The following is a 24,123-nucleotide window of genomic DNA, read 5'->3' as shown; positions in this document are numbered from 1 at the left end:
TCTCCATAATGCATCAAAAGAATGCATCAAAAAGAACTGTAACTCCTAAATGAAGTTTCTGATTGTTGTCTCATTAGTCTTCTCTCACCTTTTCTTCTTTTTCTAGGGTATCTGGGTTCCTGAGGGAGAGACTGTCAAGATTCCTGTAGCCATTAAGATCCTTAATGAGACCACTGGTCCGAAAGCCAATGTGGAGTTTATGGATGTAAGTAAGACGTGATCAGTGTCTTGAAGTTTGGCCAGGGTTGGTGGGTGGTGTCATTCTGTAGTCCATGGAGATTAGAAAGAGGAATTCCTGACAGTTTTCTTTCCTTATGTTTAAATACCAGAAGGAGGCTTTTACACAGGACCTGTAAGGGCTGGGTTTTTGATTCCAAATGTCATGGACCCCCTCAGATATTTGGAGTCTTCTTATAAATGGTTTTCTGATTGGTGTAAAGCTGAAACTCCTCCATCTCATGTGCCACATATTGTATGTTCCTGTAACAGAAAAGCTAGAGACAAGAGAGAAGGAGTTGCAGGGGAGCATCTTGCCGTGAATGCAAGTATCTACTGGCACAGAACTCAAGGGAACATAAATTTATCTCAGCTCTCTTCTGTTTCACTGTTCTGAGAACTAAACACCAAGAGTCTGAGGGCTGTGAGCAGCAACAAAGCATAACAAGGAGGAGGGGTAAAAACCTAAAATATTCTGGATTTAAAAGCCCTTTTGCTTTAATAAGCTGCAATACCATTAATAAGAGGTCAAGATCATAATTTCCGTGAATGTTCTGTGATCACAGTGCCTGTGTACTCAGTTTTCAGCTCTGTGTCAAGATCAAGCCTCATTGACACCATGAATGTCTGTATCCTATTCTGTGACAATTTTTTGACAAGTCACAGAAAGTTGTGCTTTTTTGTAAATCCCTCTTGTGAACTTGAAAATTACATAGGACTTTTAAGTCTTGCAGATCTGATCAGTGTATAGACCTAATTGGGTTAGCATTAAAGAGACTGTAATCCGCAAGGAGAATGTACAGTTATGGATTCAGCTGTTTCATGTGTGAGTTTATAGGCAGTTGAAGGAAGGCTATATAGAGGAAGGGATTTCCTGTGCTTTTTACAGAGCACTGCACGTTTTTGTTGATTACATTCAGTCATCATTATGCACAATAATAAAAAAAGGCTGTTTCAGCCCTGTTTAAAAGCAATAAATTGCACTGAAGGGATAATTAGTATCAGCAGTCAGTGATGTAGGTTCCAGCCTAAAGGTAAGAGAATGTTATTACTATATGAAAGTCAGTGGAACTGAGCAACTTGCACCAGCTGAGTCTGATCTGATAAAGTAATAGTAATATCTGCTGCTCTGATGCTGATTTACCTTGAAGTGCTCTACAAAGAAAACGTAAGGTTAAAAGGCAGATTTGCTTGTCTGAGGTTTCATACTTTAGCTTGTTCAGCGGACTTAGTTCAGCAGACCACAGTTCCCTCCAGTGTCCTAACACCTGATAAATGGCTCAGAAATGATGAAGGGTTTTTGGCAGCTCTAGAGATTTGTAAGGTACAGTTACATTAGGAAAGGTCTGTCTCTAAATTAGAAGTTTCTCATGACCCTCTGACCCAGTGGTAACAAGGTGAGAGAAAAGTTAAAGTTGTTTTTAGTTCCTGAGGTTAAAAATAACCTTTAATTTGTTTTTAATCATAATAAAAGAGAATTGGACTTCAGAATTAGCTGATGCAAGTGACAATAAGAAGAAATAATAAGGTTTTGTATCAATGCTGGTTTTGATATATGTACAGTGGTCTGTAATCCTTTGCTGTACTGCATGGGTGAAGAAGATGATTTCATTTCATTCTTTTGAATAATTGTTCATCCAATCCTGCCTTCCTTGCCTCCTAACCCAGTCATTTATTTCCTGAAACAAGCTACATTCTGAAAAAGAATGACTTAGATGCTGTTTATGGTTTTAATGTGACCAGTCCTCCCTGTCCCAGAAAAGATACGTTAAATGTTTAAAAATTATAAGCCATTACAAGGAGATAACTTAAATATCTTTCACTGAAGAGTACGAGTAGAAAAATGTGTTTGAGTCATTCACACTCCAAGACTTTGGTCAGTACAGCTATCCTGATAAAACAGAATACAGTTTACTGATCTTACTTTATGAGGAACATTTAAGTGTATGTATGGAAAAAAATACATCAGTTGTACTTCAGTAAGAAGAGTATTATGAATATGTTTTAAAGGTACATGGGTGGCTAAATGCTGTTATGAACATAGTGGGGTTAGGTCTTTCTCAAATAAGGGTCTGACATGTTGGTAGGGAATGGGAAGAGGAGATTAGTGGGAAGGAGGTGTCATTATATGAGTCACACCCTTGACTTTCATTTTTTTGTCCTTGTCAAGTACAGGTGTGCTTCTGTCAGCAATTATTTCTTCCCTGGATTGTGAATGTCCTTGTGCTTGCAAGTAAAAGTTACCATTCCTTTTAGAGAGGCTCTGGAAAATGGAAAACCTTTGGTAAACGTTGATTTGTGTACAGAGGGAGCACTTGGGACACTTGAGTGTCTACAGAAATAGCTGGTATAGATGCTAGTGGCACTGTCCATAGCTCTGGTTAAAACTTCCAACGTTGGCAGAATGCAAGTCTAGAAGTGCTCTGTGAGCTCCTGAAATTCTGCTAAATGTTATGCTGAAAGAGTAAAGAACAACAATTTGGCTACTGGGCTGTCATTTGAGCACCCTGAACACCCGCTAATGGATCAGTAATGACTATAATGATATAATGTGTGATATTAGACCTACTAGGGCCAAATGCCTCCCACCCGTTCCCATCAGGGGATGATGAATTGACCATCATCAAAAAACACATCTCTTATTTGGAATTTTTCTTTGGGGAGTTGCAGCAAAGTCTTTTTTCCAGTCTTTCTCCACACATTCCCAGTCAGCTCTTTTCTTTTGCTCTGCTCCATGCGTTATTACATAGTTTTTATCACTGCAGCAGTCCATGTCTGTTACAACAATGCAACCTGGAGTCTGCAAAGTAACCCAGACTGCCTTCTCCAGGGCAGAACCAGAATGTACGCGTGGGCTTTTATGCATTTGTTTTCACCACGCTGAGGATGTTGTTACAGTTTTGTAAAATGTAGGTTTACGTTTTTTCCACGTGTTTCTGAGTATGTATTATCTCTGGAATAATTTCGGAATCTAAAATACTTTCCCCTCGGGTGTTGAAATGGTTATGTGCTTAAACTGGAGGGTTATAGTTTCTCCTCCCTACTTGGCTGGTCACACCTCTTGTCCCCAGAAGGGGGCTGAAATTTGAATCCAGAGTGCAGAGCTCTTGCTACTGGTCTGCCTGCAAGTGTGCCTGGGAGGGAGTCACCAGCAGACACAGGGGTATCAGGAGGGAACTACATCCTGCTCCTCACCCCAAGGCTGGTAACAGAATTTAAGAAGGGCCTGAGTTTTAGGCAGGGAAGACATGCTTGTACTGAGACAAAAAGGCAAATATGCAGCTAAGAGGCTACTTGACAGTGGACTAGGGAGTTATTTTAAAGCCCTGGGTCAAAGCCACGAGCTGCCCAGGTGTTTTACTTATGTCTAAGACTCCAAAGTAATTCACCACGGAATATTTTGCAAAGCCTTGTAGTTCTTTAATACCTTGAATTCGCATAAAGAGAAGAAGCCACAGACTTTTCACAAGAGACTTCTTTTAATTTAGTAAGAAAATAAGCATTTTGGCAAAAGGTTCACAGAAGTAACACCACAGCCAAGGAGAAGCATTTCACTAAAGCACCCAGCACATGACAACCACAACTTAAGTAAAATACAACCCATCAGTTTTAAGTTACCCACAAGAGACTAAGAAAAGAGTAAAGGAAGAAAAAAGATTAAGAAAATAAAGAAGGAGTAAAGAAAGAGGTTAGAATAAGAAAATTGTATAGCTGCCACTGAGAGGTCACATGATGATGGCAGAGAGTTGGCAGTTGCTATTACAATAAACAAAAAACCAGGAGTTCTATCAATACAGAATCTCCGATCTATGCAGGGCACCATCTTCCACCTCATGAGTCCTAAAACTGCAGGAAACCAGGACCCAGGGAAAGAGTTTGTGAAATGAGTCTGTCCGTTGCAGTGTTTAAAACAGTTCTTTCACCTTCATCCGTGAAAGAATTCTTCTTTGGTGAGGTGCAGCACTACTTCATAGATTCTTTGCTTATTTAATAACAACACATAACTTAAAAAAACCCACCGTCATCCCTCCCACCAACCAGATTTCAGGGTGCATTGTGAAAACAATTTCCCTTCCTCAGCCTCAATTTATTTGACTGTTATGATAAGTGATAAGTCAAGTAGCCATTGGCCTCATCAGATGGTTTAACATCAAGCCAGATGCCTGACTGGTAATGTAATAGATTCTAAAGTCATACTGCAGTTGGAGAGCATATCAAACAGCCTTTGAGGCTGAAAAAATAAACTTGTCTTGAGGAAACAGACAGCTGATGTCAGTCTTCCCTCTCTAGCCCTCTAAGACCGATGTTTCCAGCAAGTAATCCTGTGAGCTCTGATTCTGTCCAGGGTTTTGATCCACTTACAAGTTTAATCTATCCTCTCTGAACTTAAATGCTCCATTATCTGTTAGGAAATAATTAGAGGCTGCAAGCACAAGTCAGCATACATAGAGTTCCTTGGGAGTCCCTGAGCTCATTGAGATGAAGACAGTTTGACTGATGGTGGTCAGCTGATATTGGGCCAGTAGCTAATAATAGAAGGCAGCGCTGCTTAGCTAGGTGAGAAAGTTAACTTGGGAAAAATTAAACTGAAGGGTTTGGGATTTATGGTTGGAAATAAATCTCCCATTCTCATTTGTTTCCTGGTAAGAGAGCTTCAGAGGCAGTTATTTCTTCTATGGTTTTATAATTAAGATCTAGGGGCTTCTTGCCTTGGCCTGGACTCACTGCAGTTCCCTGCTGTCTGTAGGAGTAGTGTTCGGTATGCAGGAGAGAATTTGTCACACAAAGTGCAAATATGTGACAATGACCTCCACCAGGCATGCAGTAAACAAATTAAAGCTGCATATAAGGGGCTGATACCCACATCTTTTCTTTACATCTGGCCTAATTAACTAAATTAATAAAGCAGTCAGATGTGCTGCAGAAAGAAACAGCTTTTTCTAAATTGTCTTATAATAAAGACAAGTCCTTGACTTGAGGATATCAGTATCAAACTTATCTTCAGTTCAGAGGTTTCAAGAAAAAAAAAAATCATATAACCACCTAGCAAAAGAGAGTTTTATCTCCTGTTCAGCTGAAAACCCACAGAGATATGGATAGGTCTAGATGCTTGCTTTGTTTCTTCGGGTACGTCTAGATGCCATTGTGGGAAGTACACTGGAGGTACAGCTAGCTAGTCAGGTGGGGAAGGTGAGAGAAGACTTACCTTTTCTTGGTTTCCACCACTGGCATTAGACTTTGGGTTCTTTCCTTGGCCCACAGTGGCATTCACAGAGCCCTTGAGGCTACAGACACACTCTGTGGGGTAGTTTCTCAGCTGACACAGATGCATTTGCACTCAGTCTCCTTGTAAGATGCTGCCTTACGTGACTATATAAGTGACTGGAGAAATATTTTTGTCTGTCCCTTGATTATTTTTAATTCCTTGTACACATCTCATGCTACTGCCTATCCAGGTGTTTGACTCAGGTCAGACCATGTAGATGCTTCTGAAAGTCTGAAAAGATGTTAGTACTAACAGTAGCTGGATCCAGGCACCTCACAGTCATTCCACTGACTGCCTGGCTACTTGGGAAATACCACCAACTTCATCTTGAACCTCAGTTTAAAGGGCAACTGTAGGAACAAATGAAATCCTTTATGGCAGCAATGAGACCTTTTTCCTTATCTTCTTCTGCTGTCAATTATGTAAACATCCTCCTTTCCAACTGGCGTTAGGGGTCTGTGTCAGAACTGCCTGGCACTGCGCTCCAGCTGCAATCAAAACAGGTTTTCACTCCATCACGTCAAGTTGCTGAGGGTGGGGGCAAGGGGTGACCTAACTCCTCTGATTGTAGACTCCCTTTTGTGCAGCCTCCCCACTCCCACTCGCACACACTGTAAGTATAAGTAGAGCCACTTAGGAGGGGGAGCTGTTTGCCTGTCAGTTCCAGGCGTGGAAGCTCACTGTGATTGCAATTACAATTTCCGACTTGTCCAGAGATGCCAGAAATCAAGCTGTCCTTGAGAACGCTGCATACCATGCACAGGCCCCAAGAGTGATCAGCCTCTACAGAAGCTGGAAATCTGATCACTGCTGAAGGTTAACTGCTTTTAGTCATCTGAAGATTAACTGTTTCAAGGCTACATTTCTGTTATTTCCATCTTAAATAATAATTTTCTCCTGTAACCTTTTATTTCAGTAATTTTTCCTTGCATAGAATGTGAGGGTAAAATGTGTGTGTATGTGCAGGGGGGATGTTAATTTTCCATGTGCAAGGGCAAGTGGCTGTATGGAGAAAATATAGACACAGAAAGGATAAGTACAAGCATAGACAAACAAGCCAGGCTGTTTGGAAACAATTCTGCTGGCATAACACTCTAACTGGAAAATACAGTGAGCGAAAGTGAGTTGGCTTGCTACTGGTGATGGGGGAAATCTGAGCTCTAGTGAAACCTCTGAGAGCTGTGAATTTGCCAGCGAATTCAGCAGGGCCAGGACCTCACCTCTGGAGTAATCCTTCCAAGAAGTCTGCCACAGGTTTAAGGAAGAATCCCATGCTTTAGTGAATGACTGACAGTATGAGTTTTTCCTAAATGAGGTAGGAAGTATATTCAGATGCTTTTTGTTATGGCAATTGCAGAACTCCTTATTTCAAGTTTGTATTGTTTTATGACTTGGAACCCCGGCATGAGGTTGGATAAATCTGTGAGTGGGGAGAAGATCTGGTGGGAGTGTTACCTTATTCACTGAGAAATACAGCTGTGGATTCATTGAAACTATTTAAAATTCTAATCAAATTCAAGAATTAGTTTTGGCTGTAAAGTGTGTGTGTGTGCGTGTGTGTATGAAGAAAACGTTTTGAACTGATGTCCTGTATTACACTTTCTGTTTAAAGGTATAAGGTACCCCAGGTACCCAGGGTTGGTACTTGTTGCTTTGAAGTGCACTTTTGGGCTTGGTTACTGAAACATGAAGTCAGTTATTTGCTTGGCTGTATATGTTCGTTTTACGAAGGTCAGGGTCCCATATTTGCCACTGTTTTGTCGGGACACAGTAGAAGAGAACTTTTTTCAAAAACTACAAACCAAACAGGCAACAGATGAGAATATTAAAAAAAAAATAAGAGGGAGAGAAGTGGTGCTGTGAGTATCATAAGTGGTACACAATAGTTTAATTAATCAGACGCTTGTGGGATTTGTATTTCCAAGATGAGCTTTCTGTTACATACAGTACTGTGAGGGCTTGTTCTTGGCATTGTGCTGTGTGTTGCCACCCTTTACTATGGGTTAAATCTGGACCTGGGCCAGGATGCTCTCCTCCAGCTTCATATTTTCCCAGGACTTATGTACTTGTATCTGAATTTGGGCTTTTAGGAGAGTAGTCTTACACACTTCAATAAAAATTTCTGTTTGATGCTGTAAGGCCATGAATTCTGGGGACTCATGTCCCAGGAGGATACTGCCTGCAGGTGTGGGTCTTTTCATCTGCACAAGTGAATGGTGTGATTTAAGGCAGAGGGGAAGATATACCTCTGTAAGCACAGATCTTGCTGGAGTGGAAGTTTGTAGCTGAAAGACTTATTACAGACGTGAGAAACAACCTTCCTTAAACATCAGCAGGAATACTGGAATGCTTCATACAGTCTTTCTGACATTCAGATGCAAAGTGCAGAAATAAAACTGACAAAACTTGGTAAAATGGAAAATGAGATTCTTGAACAATGCTTGATCTGTTGTGAGAGGAAGCTGACACAAATATCCAGTTTTAAAGAAGCATTTGGTGCTGACAACCAGGTGATTAGTGCTGATTTACCACTAGAAGAAACTAAAAACCTGTATTTAAGAAAGATCCTGTTGCTTTGCATTCTTTCTTTGTGCCTCCAGCTCACATTAGCAATATAAAATAGGCACATGTTAATGTTTAAGTTCCCAAAGGGCAACGTGTATGCCAAAATGTTGCCACGCAGATAAAAAAACGCAGATTTTTATGGGACCTCTGTTAATAAAAGAGAGGTACTGTTTCCACAGGCTTAACTGTAATACATCCCAAACAAACCATCAGTAGTTTGAGATTAAAGGTGAGTCTAATGAGGTTTGAGGGAAAGACTGAAGAAGAAATGTCTTGATATTTGTCAGAGGAGCTGGCTGTAAAACTGCATGAATATGCTGGCTAATCATTTTTGAAGCACACTTGTCTGTGATTTAGCTCAGTGCCAGATGGGCAGGCTATTCCATATCAGATTTGTCATGAAGGCAGGCTGATGGGGCTGGGTGAGCTCCAGCATGTGCTGCAATTCACAGATCAGCAACAATGCAGAAAGTAAGCAAGGGCAAAGGGCCCTGGAGGATCAATGCATTGTATTTGTCATACTTGGTTTTATGCTGCCAAAGTGCCAAGTCAACTTAAAGTTAAGGGAGAACAAGGGTTATTGTGTTGTAGTGAGGAAAAAAATCCAAGACTCATGCTGTGACCGTTTTTAATAGGAATGTAAGGGTACTGGAGCTCAGGCTTACAGGAGCTGAATTTGAAGTATCACTGTTGAAATATATTTACCTTCAGAATACTGTAGTTTGGAATACTTCTCCCTTAGTGCTTTGTTGCAGATAACCCTTCAAAAATTGTTTCCATGTCTCAGCATCGATCCAGACACCTCTGATACATCAGCAACTGTCACAGATTTATAAAAATAATTATCATCTGTTTATATTAATATTCTACATATTATTTACAAGTGATAGTCAGCTGTCCCTATTGCTGCTTGTCCCATAATTGTAAGAGAAAAATAAGATGGAAATCTAGTACCTGACTGGCTTGCTGATAATCTTTGTCATATTCTGTCAATACCTTTTAGATACCACTGCAGTAACTGGAATAAAGGGATAGAGCCGAGGTCATGCTGGGGCTGGCAGTCCACAGAGCAGCAATTGCTGGTTTGAAATGCCTGGTCCTTCAATACTAAAACTGTAGTTCCAAAATTAAAAAGGTTTTGCAGAGCAACGTTTGCCATATTAACTTTCGTGTTACTTTTTATTGTAATATGCAGCATCTCTTGGACCTGTTGAAAATACAATGAGCTTGTCCCCGCCCTGAAAGGCATTCAATCCAGATAGACACAGCAGATAAAGGCCAGAGAAATGATTATTACTATAACAATTTATAGATGGGACTCTGGATTGCAACACACATCTAACCTCTAAGCAAATTACTTTATTTTTTTAATTAATTTGTAATTATGCTCTGGTTTTAAATTACCTCGGAATGTTTACTTAAACAAGCAAATACTATATGAGGTGTTTCTTTCAGACAGTTTTTTTCAGCTGTTTTGTCTACTTATCCACTGAGAATGTGTTTAAAATATTCTTTTCAAACATCTCTTGTCAGCAGTGCTGTCCCCCAGGTCACTTATTTTAAAGAAACTGGATGACACTGGATATATAAGGTAAATTGTGTATTAGCAGTAGGAGAGAGAGAATAGTTCTTAGTTACTTGCAAGGTGATTACAAGTGTGTCTTGAAGGTTTCTGCTTCGTATAGAATATTAGGCTTTTAATTACAGAGACAAATATGCATTGTACGAAATAGAATTATGTACGTTTCTGATAGACCAGGACCTGGTTTTATCTTCATGCTTTACATGACAAATAATACAGAAATGTTTAAGAAGAGACTTTTGAGCTATGTTGGCGAATTGCAGCTCTGTTGCATTTGGTCAATAAAAGCTTTGAAGACTTTCATTGATGGGCTTGCATAGGGAGAGAATCTGTGATATGGAGCAGAGTCAATGCAAAGGTAGGCAACAGCTGAGGTGCAGTCAAAGAACAGTTTATCTGATGGAAATGTAAGACCTCAGTTAAGTAGATGAACATGGAACAGGGTCTAGATAGGGGTAATTCTCTGGGCTTCCATTTACTGACTAATGTCAGTGCATAGAGCAGCCCCCAGGCTGAATCTACTGGGAAACATTCCTCGGTGTTGAGGTGCTTTTGCTGTCTGTGCAGTGCCCTTTGATGGAGTTCAGTGGGATGATCTGTGTGCATAAAAGCAGAATTTTGCTCTTTGTTTTCTGAACCCAAGCCAATAGTTTTTTTGGGTTTTTTAAAATGAATTCTGGTTGGCTTAGGTCAGTGCCCAGAGTCACCTGCTAAAGACACAAGTCCTCTGAGAAGTTATTTTAGTAATTAAAATGTTTGGGGAAAATGGTGTTTGCAATGAGGAGAGAAAATTAGTTTCAGTGATGAATTGTTTTCTTGGCAAAATATTGAACAAATATTTCTTGGTGAAATATATTTATTCACTTGCTGAAACTAAAAGGAAGAGTTTCTGCTGAAGCTTTTCAGTGAGAGACATATTCCAGTGAGTTCCTCAGCTAGAAGATGTTTTTTTGAAATATAATGGTGATTGAAGCACCTGTTTTTGTCATTTGCTGAATGAACTCTGGTGAATTTCTGTTTTCAATTGTTTTAAGAGTCAGACTATGTTTATTAGATAGGACTGTTGTCAAATCCAAATTGGAATATTAAACACTGTGTGCATGAAAGTAGGGAAGAAAATGTGGGAGGAAGAGCTGTAGAAGCTGAGGAGAAAACCTCAGGCAGAGTGATGTGGAAGCACTGTGACACAGGGAATGTGAGGCAGCTTTTGAGGACTTTGACAGCTTGGTCGGAAAAAAAAATCTAACTGTGAACCAAATAGTCCAATGAAACTTTCCTTGTTTAAATATCATCCCTTTGCAGTACTTGAGTCCTGAGTGTGATGCCCTTGTGCAGCTGAATGCAGATGAGGGAAAGGTGGGGATAAGTCTGATTTGAATTCTCAGTAGTGAGAGGTGAAATACCTGCATTACAGGCAAAATGTATCTTTGATTAAAACAATTCTTAATGTTGATTACACACTTGATGAAATTAGGTTTTAATCCGATGCTATCCCTTTAAACTGATCCTGAAGAAGGAAGGAGCTTTGAGTGTGTGATTATAAAGTGAAGCTTTTCAGCAGTAACAGAAAATATCAGAGCAATGCCCGAAGACTCTTCAGAAAGGAGTGAGAACTTGATAGATTTTTTTTTCTATCACCCATTCTTAAGACCTCGCCATCACTCACTTAAGTCAAAAATCCAAGCAATAACTCCCTCCTTCTGAAAGGAATCTGCAGCTGAGGCTAAAAATGTGTATAAGCTGGTCAGGGACAAGATCTGTTTACCCTCGCATTCGAATACTGCTGAAATGATGGGTTTGTTAGACTGTACAGTTAAAACTTCAAGCATTTTTGCTAGTTGCATCAAAATAGTAAGAAATAAATCACTTTTGACAGACTGCTCTGAAATAGTGATGTGTGTCACAAACTGTAAGTAAAACATTTGTCAGAATGATACAATATTTTTACTAAGAGGTGTTGTGTGCTCTTGAACCACTAACACCTGATCTGCAAGGGGGAATCTCCAGCCTGAAACCCACTGTTACTTCTTGTGATAACTTTCAGTGGGAACACTTCTAGTTGCTGAGATCCTGAACTCTTGGCTATTTATGAATAAAAGTGAACTGAAAATGGGCTTTCTCATCACCATAATCAATGTTTTTGGGCAAGGTTCACAGAAAGGCTGGTGGGAGCTGTCCCCTGGCCAAATGTTTGACGGAAGATCTTCACTTAGTTTGTTGTGCGCTAGAGGTCTGTTCCTTTAGGCTCGAGATTCCTCCTCTGCTAACTCAGGCTCTGATGAATTGGGAGACTTAATTGGTACAAAACAGGGAGAAGTAAGAAGTGTATAGTGTGTGGGTCCTACAAAATGTATCTCCTATATTTTCAAGCATTTAAATATGTACTTAACTCTAAGCACCTGAGTCCTGCTGGAGTCAACATGGAGGTCCATGCCCTCAGTGTTTGCAAGACAGGGATCACTGGAGTGCTTTTTTTCTTTTTTCTTTTTTTTCTAATTTATTTTATGTTGCTTCAAAATATATAGTGACCCAGACTTGCTTCTGTGAGCACATGAAGGTGTCTATTCCTGCATGAGTAGGACCTTCGGCTTCCCAAAGGTGGGCAGATTTGACCCAGCAGTCTGTAAGCATCACCTTCAAGAGGAAGAGCTTTCAAATCCCTGAATTGTGCTAGTTTCAAGTGTTAGGAGGAAAGTGGGGCATCTCTCTGATGCATTTGAATCACATGGGGCAGTCGCTTGCGTTGGAATTCAGTGTCAACAATGCAGGCTCTGTCTCTGCAGCAAAGTCAATCAGACTATGTACTCTCTGCTGTGTGCAAGTGCTGTGACAGGCAGAGGAGTCTCGGAGGGTTTGCCTGCTCTGAGAAATGCAGCACATTTAGAGACACCACCTCCAGAAAAGGCCACGTACCCACTCAGCAGTGAGAGGCCAGCCAGGGACCAACCCTGCTCTTGGACAGTGGAGAGCACACTACTCCGGTGTTGTACCATGCCTTGCTCATCACCAGGCTGCAGCCTGAATGCAGTTTGGGACACTGATCCAGAGCCACCTTCTCCCGATGGAACTAGTTTGATAGGAGCCAAGTGAGTGGCACTTGCCTTATGCTGTTTCCATCACATTTGTACGCGATGGACTACAGGGTGTGGTCCCTGATGTGGAATTTTATTTTGTTTTTCAGTTTTAGTTTTTATCCTAGAGAGTTCTTGGTGTAATGACAAACCTGACAGACCAATTTCCAGAACTTTCTGAAGAATAAGTTAATCTCACCATTTAATGATGCAAAACACTTGTACTCCAGTCTAAGTATGCAGTGACTACACTTACTACACTTCCTACCCAACAGACCTCTGCTTAAGCTCCTTATTGAAAACCAAACACTAAAAAGTTCAAATCTCTTACATCCAAAAGATATGAAGTCCAAAAGCACCCATTCTAAATCTGTAGACTCTTTAATCATAGGAGTTTGTCCTGGCTCTGAGGAAACACACTCTGTTTGGTCACATACAGCTTCTTTAACATGGCTTCCTAAAGCAAAACAAGCATGAAGGGAGTTTCACAGAGATGGTGGTTAGTGCAAAACTCTGGCTAACAGCTCATTAGACTTCTTTAGTGACAGGGCCTTGATTTAGACCTCTGGTTATTTCCTGCTGTGCCAGCCACACTCAGTGTTTCCCCACAGAAAAAGCAATTGGTGAGCGTTAATGTAGAATTTGGACCTGGATGTGCACTGCTACACTTCAGTGCAACAACTGTTGATGAACCTGTACCTACTGTAAACATTCATCTTGCTTTATGCTTGGAGTATGGATGTGAATGTATAGAAAGATTATTTTTTTAAATACCTTTGTTCATTTGCTCCTGGGTCCTGCTTCTCCAGAGAGAAGCTGAGAGAACGTTGTACACAACCTGAATGTTGTCACCATCTCCCACAAGGGCGCAGTCATAGAAACCTGTTTTCTCAGGACGTGGGATGTGCTGCCATACTTGCACAAGCTCAGTCCTGCAGCAGTAACCTCAGGGCTGACTCTGCAGCATTCGAGTGTATTCACTGTATTACATATTACACAGCAGTAAAATTGGTTATAGAAGCTGTTGCCAAGTCCCAAATAAGACTTTTGCCTGGAAGTGCCATATTAATGTGCTCATTCCTGATGACTATAAAAGAGTTCCTGGAAAACCAACTATGGCAGTTTCTTCTGTTACTGTCCTGCCTCTGTTTGCTACTGTGGGACTCCGATATCCTTTGCTGGTCCCTGTAGCTGCAACTCTCATTTCATTTTCAGAAGTGGCTGAGACATTTCCAGAGCAGCTTTCCAGAGAGTATCTGCCCAAGTGGTGAAATTTGCAGCCCAAGTGTTGAAGTATAGTAGTGCTCTAAGGCCAAGAAATAGGGAATACAGGGGAAGTGTAGCAATGGGTGTTATTGTCATACAATCAGTGTGGGCATGTGTATTGTTAAGTGTATATTTGTGCTATCTCGTAGCTTAAGTAGTTGTGCAGACTGCATAGGCTATGTCAGCTATAACCTGAAAAAAATTGTAAGACCTAGCAGACAAACAAAAGGCATTGAAATATATGTTGGACTGTAATTGGATGTGCCCTGCAGCAGGTCAGACATGCGTTCGAGACAGGTGTTTGTCCCAGCCATTAAAAGAAATGTAAAATTAATGTGAAAAGCAGTGTGTTCAATGTAATCTCTCTCCTGTTACCACAGCACAGCTGTGCTTTCAGAAAAATGCACAGCACAGTATGAAGTCAGCTTTTAAGTACATTTATTTACTCGACACTGATTAGGAAAAACAGCTGGGTTGTTCTTTTCTGGCTTTCTTTGTTTTGCTTTATTTGAGGGCATTTTATGGCAAGAACATTTAGAAGCAGAAGGTTAGGAAATCAGAGATTTTTCAGACTTTGTCTGTGCTAACTGAATTCTCTGTCAGATGGATATCTTCATGTGGCTCAAGAGAAGCAATAGATCAGGAAACAGTTTTGCGTGGGATTTTCCAATTGCAATTGCACCTCCTCAGAGCCCTGTTGACATAACTCTGCTGACAGAAAGCAGAGTCATAGGTCTGGTCACTGGCACCTAGAAACTCCCCCTTCTTTGGGTTGTGCTCTTGTGCACATGGGAGGCAGATCTATGTGAACCATTAAAATAACATTTATGTCATGGTTTAATTTAGTTGTTTAATGTAGGCTTGTGTATATAAATCACAGGACTTGAGCTTAATGGAGCAATAATACAACCACATTGAAAAGGGGCTGAAGAGAGAAATGATCAACATGATGTGATTTCTTTATTCAAAAGAGCATGTCTGAGAAGTGTAATGCTGACTTGAACATGGAAGGCTCAACTCAGCTCACCTATGGTGAGGCTGGGGGGACACAAACAGTGGTCCTGCCAAGCTGCCTGCAATTAAGTCTTTCTTTGCCAGCCTTCCTCTCAGATACACTGACACTGCAAGCACTGCTGCGAAGAAGGAAAGCCTTGTTTTTAAGTAACTTGTTTGAGACCTTGAAGTACCTGAGCCTCAGCTGGTCAGGGCTCACCACAGACCTGCATCTTGGAGGTAAAGGCAGGCTGAGCTCCAGAGCTGCTCCCTGTGTCTGAGCTGGCTGGCTTACAGCTGTGCTGCAGCAAGTAATACCTGAGCAGCAACAGCATACAGAAACTCCAGAAGGGGATTTGCTCTGGCTGGAGAGTTACTCCTGTGATAAACTTCTTACTCTTGCAGACAGACGAAGAAGGGTGCCTGATGTCCAACAGGAGCCTTTCAAAACTGTCACTGCTCCTGCCATTTCTCAGATGCCAGTGTTACAAAGACTCTGACTCCTAGGGGAAAGATGAAGTACTATATCTTAATCATTTCTCTCCCCTCCATCCCTTTTATATTTCAACTGTCAAAGGAATTTTTTCAGGAAAGAAAAGCTAAAATGATCTGGGGCACTGTTCCCACTTCTGCTTCAGACTTCCCATGTGACTGTGGATAGTAGGTTGTGCTTTTCTCTACCTCAGTTTCCTCTCCATTAAATTAGAATAGGCACAATTTCAAACTCATTCATGTAATTGTGCCAATTGAGTGTAGATACAAGATCTGCAGGCACACGGCTACCAAAAGATTCAGAAAACTGCAGAGGTTGGTTTTGAAAGATGTCAGTGCCACCCAGCCGAGTTTGTGAGTTTAGGTGTCTTACCTGATTAAATGTTTTAGAAAATATGTAGAAAACACTCAGCAGAGTACCCAAGTGCCACAGAAACTGTAGCTGCAGGGTCGTTAGTGTCCAAACAGATTTTGAAATGGGAATTCATATTCCTTATTTGCTGAACAGATTTTTAAAATGCTGCTAAGTCGTAATGTTTCTGTTGTTGTTTGTCTGTTTTGTCTAATTAGGCTCTAGCAGAACAATTGCAATCTCTTTTACTTTGTGTTTGTGCTGTGCTGGATAGACATAGCCCTGAGTTTAGTTCTCCTGTAGATGCAAGTTCCAGAAAAACACCAGTAGTTTTACTAATGAGAAAAACTATGTAAAGCCAAAATTCATGCTAAATTGGTATCTGTTAGTGGCTTAGATCTATAATGAAGGTTTCCTTGCTCTCTGTTGTGTGTCTCAATTCATTATGGAGCAGTCCATAATATTTTATTAACAACATTTTTTTTTCTGGAACTGTTCCCCAAAAGTACGTGCTTTCCCGTAACATCAGAACAAGACAAATGGCACTGTTTGCTTTTATTATTGTGCAGAAGTGTCTTTCCTTTGGACTCAGACAGACTTGGAAATGGTGAGTTGCTGGAGAGTAAGGGAGCACATGCTTCAAAGTCTTATCTGGTTCCTTGGTAGGCAAACAGAATATCTTGCCTCTGTTCTAATCAGTCCTCATTATAAAGAAAAGTATTCCAGGTCTCCGTTCTGGGGAAACTCTTACCTTTAGTCAGAGAGGGAGTAGGCAACAAGTACGATCTCCTTATGCATCTGCAGGAGAAAAATGAATGGGGTGAAAAGAAAAAAATGAGACAGAGGAATTTTGTGCTCTGAAACTGGATACTGCACCTGTTGGCAGGTATTTATTTTGGTGGCCTTCGGGAACATTTTCTAGTCACAGCAGAAAAAAGGCTAAAATTGTTTCAAGGAGACTCCATACTTAAGAGTTGAGTGAGTAGGAACTACAATAATCTGAATGTGAGCAAACCTACTTAAATTCAGATCCCTTTTCTAATTTCTTGTGTCGGAATCTTCCTCAAATCTGCTCCTCCGTCATTCCATCAAATAGCCCCCATTTATTCATTTATTTATTCTTCACATACATTTAGGAAGAAAAAGAAAGGAGTCGCTCCCCCCAATGGGGACCATCTGCTCTTTTCTTATTGGGAGGGAAAAAACCCTACAATTAGTGTCTTGTTCATCTTTTTGTTTTACCAAAAAAAGAAAGGGACAGAAAGAGAGAGAACTATTATGCAAATACTCTGCAATTTGGTTTCAAATAGTCTTTGTACTATGATGAGCAATTTCCTTTAATACAAACTCAGCCTACTTGCCAGAACTGGGGTTTTTTTGGTTGTTTTTTTTTTTTTTTCCCCTTAATATAGGGAAGGGAAAAAAACCATCCAACTTTTATGAGTTGGGGGTATGCTATGTTCCTATGTTCCTGAGATGACAGCTTCAGCTTTTTCTCATCCTTTTTTCTTTCTTTCTCTCTTTGGTACTATTTCAACTGTTATTCTGTAAGTTGTCAGAAAGATGTCATATACGGGTTTTTTGGGGGAAAAAAAAGGCAACAAAATCCAGAGAACCAAAATAGCTTTACAAAGCCACAATTTCATCTCCCTTTTCATTGTTCCATTGCCATGATGAAGCGGTCTTGAAATGGAGGAGTCAGCTTAGTGAATGAAAGAGAAGAGCTTTGTCCCTGCTGCATTTAAATGCCAGTTGCTTGTGATGGCAGCATTAGCTCTAAGAACAGTTATGGAGGTTTTTTATACAGAGCTTCTCTGCTACTTGTCAGTAGCATGAGCTTTAGGGTTGAATAGCATAGCCAAGATTAAATCCTTGTTTCTGGACAACCCAGCTTGGTAGCTGAAAACTTCGGCCTGGAAAAGACAAAGTCTAGAAGAAAGAAAGGAATATTATTTCCTATTTACTCTGTGAAAAACTGAAATATGGAAAAAACCAAAATGACTCATCCCAGATGTGTTGAAAGAGGACTTTGGAGGAATCAGGGGCTGATCTTAGAGGCTCAGGTTTAGAAAGCTGCTGTTTCCTGTAGTGATTTACTTGTGGATCAGGATACAGGGAGGAGTGTTGGGCTACTACTGCATTGTCACAAGCTCTGGTTTAGGCTATTGCTGTGCAGCAGTCAATGAGATGGTAACATGGTCATATCCTAATGGCTTAATGAATCTGCTGACTTTCAGTGGGACTTAAGAGCATCAGGCACATTTGAAAAACTCACACTAAACCTCCTGATTCTTAGACCTTTTCAGGTTGAACTTTGGGAAAGCATCAATCAACATATAAATGTTACATGCTTAAGTCTACAAACACTGAGCATAAATTCTCTGTTCCAGTAGGATGTTTTGGCACACTTTCCTCGAATACCTTGTGAAGTAAGGCATGACTGGCCATCTTGCTATACACGAGAGGCAATAGTTTGCTTGCCTAATATGAAGCTGATGCTCCATGCATTGACCACAAGTATTTAGGAAGCAAAATTATGGGAAGTAAAATGAGCCCAAAGAGACCTTAAAGCAAAGTTTAGTGTATCACACTTACATCTTTGTTTCTGTGGCTGTAATGGGACAGGGAATGTAGGGAAGTGCAGAATTTTAGATCTGAGCCATAACTGGATCTGTGCAAATAGTCTGATTCTGTTGTTTGGGACTCACTACATCAAGTATACAGTACATCAGACTGGATGTTCCCCAGCTATACCTAGCACTGGGTAGACAGCACAGGAATTCATGGTGCTTAGAGGACACTGATCCCCTTTAGAGGCGCAATAGGAAATATCTTATGCATAGAGTCTTTAAGTTACTGGAGTAACTGGGTCACTTTTATTGTTACAGGAAGCTCTTATCATGGCCAGTATGGACCACCCACACCTGGTGAGACTCCTCGGCGTCTGCTTGAGCCCGACCATTCAGCTGGTCACTCAGCTGATGCCTCATGGCTGCCTGTTGGATTATGTTCATGAACATAAGGATAATATTGGTTCCCAGCTCCTGCTGAACTGGTGTGTCCAAATAGCTAAGGTATGTAGTTCAAGCTGTTCTCTTTTTTTTTTTTTTGTCATTTCATAACTAACTTTTAAACAAGACTTCTATTTTTGTTAGTGTTGGGGTTTTTTTCAGGGCTGCTTCTGTTTTCAAGAAGGCTGGGTAGTTCTTGAAACACACTATTTTGGCTGCTTACAGTATTAGATTACTTGTCAGTACATAAACCAAAGTGTTTTTCTTGACTGTTTTTCCAACTTAGTGTTAATGGGAGGGCATCTTTTGGGGCAGTGAGGGAAGAAGCCCCCCGTGTGACATCTGGGGCTGAACACAGGGTGATTTTTCAGCCTCTTCTGTTGTTCACTATTCATACATACGGATTTAACCTTATGGTATTTTTCAACCTTTCTGAATCTGCATTACCAGTTAAATTCTGATACACCGTCAGTTGTCTGCCCCCACACTGCCAGGAAGATGAATATTCACTTCATGCCACTCCTTGGGGAACCACTGTGGTTCTACTGTGTTTAAAACTATCACAACAGCTGAGGCTGGAGGGTAATACTGCTCATCTCTGCATAATGGGAAGTCTCAAGGGCTGGACCCCACTTTTCTTGCCATGGTGTAATGTTCTCTGCCTTCCTGGGGCTTTTTAGGAGCAAGAGCGAAGCCTTTATCATCCAGATGCAGGCTAGATCATCCAGAATCCGATCAAACCTTCCTGAAGGTGCCAGTAGATGAAGCAACCATAATGCTGGGTAGAGGAGTTGGTCTGTAAAAGAGGTGGGGGGAATCCAAACCTCACAATGTGATGTTGCAGCATTTTGTAGGCATGTTAATGCCTTGTGCTGTGGTGGTAAAGCAGTCAGAGTTGCCTGGAGTAGTGGAACACACTGGTGCGGATTGTCTGTACCTGAAGATTTGTGAAAGTTTATTTAGAGTTGTTACCAGACCAAAGGAGGTGGGAGAGAAAATACATATTCCTGTTTGAGTCCTTCTTCTCAACACAACCTCCCTCCCATCTGTTCTCCACTCTTTCGATAGTGGCTGTTATTATGTATTACAAAACATTTACACAGTGGCATCCATGCAAAGGTAATCCACCTTTATTTTCATTTTGTGCATGTGTATGGCCCTTGACTCCTTGGGTTAGTGGCTGTACTTGCTTTGCTGTGGACCTTATGTGGGCAGCTGATTTAGTGAAGCAGATAGCCTAATCCATAATAGAGCTGACAGAGGTATGGGAGGATCTGTGGAAGGCAGGTCATGGCTTTCCCATGGTGATTCTTATCAAAGTGAAACAGGTTCTAAGGTGATTTCTATTGTAAATGGTTTCAGCTTAATGCAGGAATTGGATTTAGGTACACTTCTTGGAAAATCATTGTCTGATGGTTTTCTTGATCACCCTGCGATATGGGAGAAGGAGATTAAGTATTACAGATATTTGAGTACTGAGGTGTTTGGGTAACCAAGCCGTGCAAAGAAGTGAGATCATACATGTAATATTAACTGATGAAGTATCAGGAAGAGAAAGGGGCTTTCTTTGCAATAAAAGGTGGCCTATTATTGATGGAGTGTAGTGAAGTTTAGTTGTTTAGTGAAATTTAATTCATCATCTTCTGCATCACAATAATCCTGGGGTTAATTTTGTCTTGGCCTCAGTTTGCAGCATGAATCTCATCCACCTGGCTCCCCATAAAGAGGACAGCAGCAAGGAACTGTTTTCCTGAAGAAGTGCAGTACTTGGTCCATACAGCTGATTCATTAGCTCTGGGCTATCCCAGTTTGTCTGGAGTATTTTCCCCTCTGTGTTTAATAGGGGATGGCTTGTTCTGGTTAAGAAGCTCACCACAGGTAGTGCTTCCATGCCATGCCAGTATGGTGCAATCCTGTTGTGGAAGTAGACTCCAAAGCATAAAAATATACCTTACAGTCTTATTTTCTTCTTGTTGTTGTAGTCCTTGTGCATTGAAAATCGTTGCTGTCAGGTTTCATCCATGCATAAAAATACACAGCCACCTATATAACAATTAAGTGAAGAGAGTAAAGAGAGGGACATAAGAGTCTGTGCATACCATATAATGTGTAAGAGTAATGCAAATTCTGCACAGAATTTTCTGCATTTCACTGTGCTTTCTAGTGGGATACTAGAATGAATACCTGTTCCCTTGCTATCTGATAGACTATAATGTCGGTGGGGGTTAGAAGACATACACAAGAAAATGCTTCACAGCTGGTAGGAAGAATAATATTTGAGATCCCCAGACGGGGAGACCCCTTATCACAAAAGGTGGAATAAAAGTAATACTTGTTTTCCATTGATCTGTCACATTTAACAATGACTAGGAATCAGTCTGCAGCCTGTAAACAGGAAAGATTCAGTTTGCCTAGAAATAGACTGGTCTCCAGAAGAATTAGTGCAGAAGGTGGCTGTTGCATCAAGCACAAGTTCCCATTCACTGCTGGAGAGATCTGTGTGTTCCACAGTGCTCACGTTTCAGACTCTACCATATGGCTTGAGAATGTCTTTCCACGTCTTGCTTTCCTAGCCTTTTGGAAATGATTGGTTGTGTCCTTCTGAAAGATACCAAAAACATGATTAGCAATGTAATAAGAGGCAAAAATGATTGAGTGACTCCCCAGTCCTATTCTCTGCTCCCTGAAGCAGCTTCTGGTGTCTTTTGTTGCATACATCTTTCTACCTTCACCATCCCTGCTTTAGTGGTGAGAATTTTCCCAAACAAGAAGAGGACTGAAGGAAATGCTTCAAATCTGAAGTTAAGGCTGATTTTTACAAATTGATTAAAATCAAGTTGCTGCTGCAATACAGTTTCTCCCTAACTGTGCTTTTCTCCATCTGCCAGTGTACAGGAATTTATTTATTGAAGTCACTGCTTCAGAGTTCACTTGTTCTGCCAGGCTGTTCATTTCCATATGTCTCTAATTCTGTGCAACTGGATGCAGAAACTAGTTGGATGCTATTCCTGGTTGCCAACCACTATATGGCTCTAGAGATCACTTCTGAAGGTTGCCGACAGGGCAGTTGTTAAGTATTATCTACTGCCAATTGAAAAAAGCTTGGGTGCTTTTTCTCTTTTTGCTTATACAGATTGTCTTGAATTTATTGTCATGTTACATCATTGTAGGGTAATTGTGTTCTTCTTCCAGAAGCTTTAGTTTCTTATTTTGCAGATGAAAGATGTAAAAACAGAGTAGCACCCAATCATTCTGCATAAAACATGGTTGTCAAACAGCAGCTGTGTCTGAGGAGGTTCTTCCCTTCTGCTTTGTAGACACACAAGGCACCTCCTTGTATCTCACTTCGATGTGAACTGTCTTGCTTAGGAACTGAAAGTTTAACCTTGTAGCTCTGAGATCAGCACAGCAATTTTATGTGGAGTTTGATGTCCAGTAAAGGAGTAAACTGTGCTCACATAGCAAGATACTTTGTAGAGTGGGAGCAAGAGTGACAACCTTGGTGACCTTAGGGTGTGGAAGGGTGGAAGGAATAACACTTAATGAACATCCTTAGTGTTGGCTGCTCGAGAAACAGATTGAGAATCAAATGCTGTAAGGATGGCACAACCCTAGAAGTGAATTCTCAGTAGCTGAATTTACATTCTTCTCAGCCACTGTATGTCAGATGCATGTAAATCACAAAGACTAACAAATGAACAGAAAAAGGTGCTGCGTGCATTGATATTTCAATGTGTTTGATACAATTTCTCTCAGCAAGGGCTGCCCAAACACACCCACCCACAGGTGTGGGAGTGAGGAAATTCTTATGGAAATGTGTTCAAGAAGGGGAGAAACCGTGAGGTTTCAGTCAGGAAGAGCTGCTTGCACTCTGCCACTGGATGAGGTTAACTAAGGCACCTCTATTTGAGCCTGTGTCTGCTCTCTGTTACTCTAGTGGAAAATAAGCCTAAATTCTATGGAATTACTATTGTGGACCTTTGTGCTGTGCCGAGTGCTCTCTGTCTCTTTCAAGGGCATCTAGAAATGCAGTTTTGCTTCTGCACTGTTACATACAACACTTGTAGCTTCAACATAGACCTGGGCAGTCATATCTATTGTTTTACTGGGGGGGTATGTGGTTCTGTTACAATTATGGTTTCATTCGCTGCTGTTAATTTGCAGTACATCTGTGCCGGTTTTGCTGAGCAGTGTTCAAATGCAGAAGAACTTTTCCTGCCCCAAAGAAGTCAAGGCAGAGGTAGAGTCAGGAAGCAATCTTCCCAAAACAAAGCAGCTTGTCTATGAACATCTGGCCTGTGGAGGAGAGCTCAGCTCTCTTGGGTCTAAGCTAGTGCCCCACTCTGTTCTACCCTGTATCTCCCAGGGGCTGCCAGACCTGCTTTTTGTGTTCTGAACTATAATAAGTCTTTGACAACCCCTCAGAATACTAACGAGGTAAAGAAGAAGTAGGTTGATACATTGGAATGTCATGGAAGGAAAATCAGGTACTTAGGAGATTACTTTTTATACCTTTTCGATATAAAAGAATTCTCAAATTACCTTAACTAAAGCCCTGCACAGCATCAGTTATCCAGGTATGCAGGAAAACAATGTCTGAAAACACTCTAGGAAAGAAAAAGAGAGAGGAACTTGGGGATTGAATTTTAATGAAGTGGATGCACATCTTTAAGTCTGCTGAGTTTTATTCCAGCCCATTTGGAGTCTTTGCTCTCTCTAAGGACTCCCTGCCAAAAGTACATATCTGCCACCCTGTTATATGTCCTGTTCAGCTTGTTCAGGTTCCAGGGCTCTGTGCCCTTCTGCAGTTCTCTTGGCAAAGCAGGGCTTGTCCACTGCCTGCTCCTGAAGCCTCTCTCCATGCTAGGCTTTTTGGAAAGGTGTATTTATTGCTGCCTAGGGCAGCACTTCTCAACTGGATGTAAACTCACAGGCTATGTGAAATTCAAAAGATCAGTGTTGATTTATGCAACTGAGAAGCTGATCCAGAAGCTGGTACAGCACTTACCTCACATCCTAAATTCCATGAGTTTCAGCCTGCATTGCTCATGTCTGGAGTGAGGGAGGCTTTGAGCAGGGAGGCCTGGTGGCAAGTGAGGTTGCACTGTGAGGTGAGGAGCCTTTCTTCTCCATAAAGACTCGATGGATTAGGAATGAGTCATTGTAGAGACAGGATTTGTTACACTGCTACAGATGGGATGGGAGAGAAGCTGTGTGCAATGAGAGGAATCCGGGGTAACTGGACAGGTTGGGAAGAGGTGGAGGACAGTGGCTGTGGTTCCAGGTTTTTCTTTTTCATTAAAGAAGCC

The 24,123-nt window shown here is 41.1% G+C and overlaps 1 protein-coding gene across 5 annotated transcripts in view; it reads left to right on the top strand.

Annotated features, from left to right (window-relative positions):
• The window catches only part of ERBB4 (erb-b2 receptor tyrosine kinase 4), a 605,204-nt gene that overhangs the window by 487,916 nt on the left and 93,165 nt on the right, over nt 1–24,123 (top strand). For all 5 annotated transcript variants that reach the window (XM_064661948.1, XM_064661949.1, XM_064661950.1 and 2 more), the window contains exons 19-20: nt 107–205; nt 18,692–18,877. In XM_064661948.1, the coding sequence (XP_064518018.1) occupies nt 107–205; nt 18,692–18,877 (285 nt within the window). The remainder of the gene's footprint in view (nt 1–106; nt 206–18,691; nt 18,878–24,123) is intronic.

This window comes from Pseudopipra pipra, chromosome 7, assembly GCF_036250125.1.
Source record: "Pseudopipra pipra isolate bDixPip1 chromosome 7, bDixPip1.hap1, whole genome shotgun sequence".
NCBI classification, from domain to species: domain Eukaryota; kingdom Metazoa; phylum Chordata; class Aves; order Passeriformes; family Pipridae; genus Pseudopipra; species Pseudopipra pipra.
The sequence above is the reverse complement of the archived record's forward strand: the minus strand, read 5'-3'. Positions and strand labels throughout refer to the sequence as shown.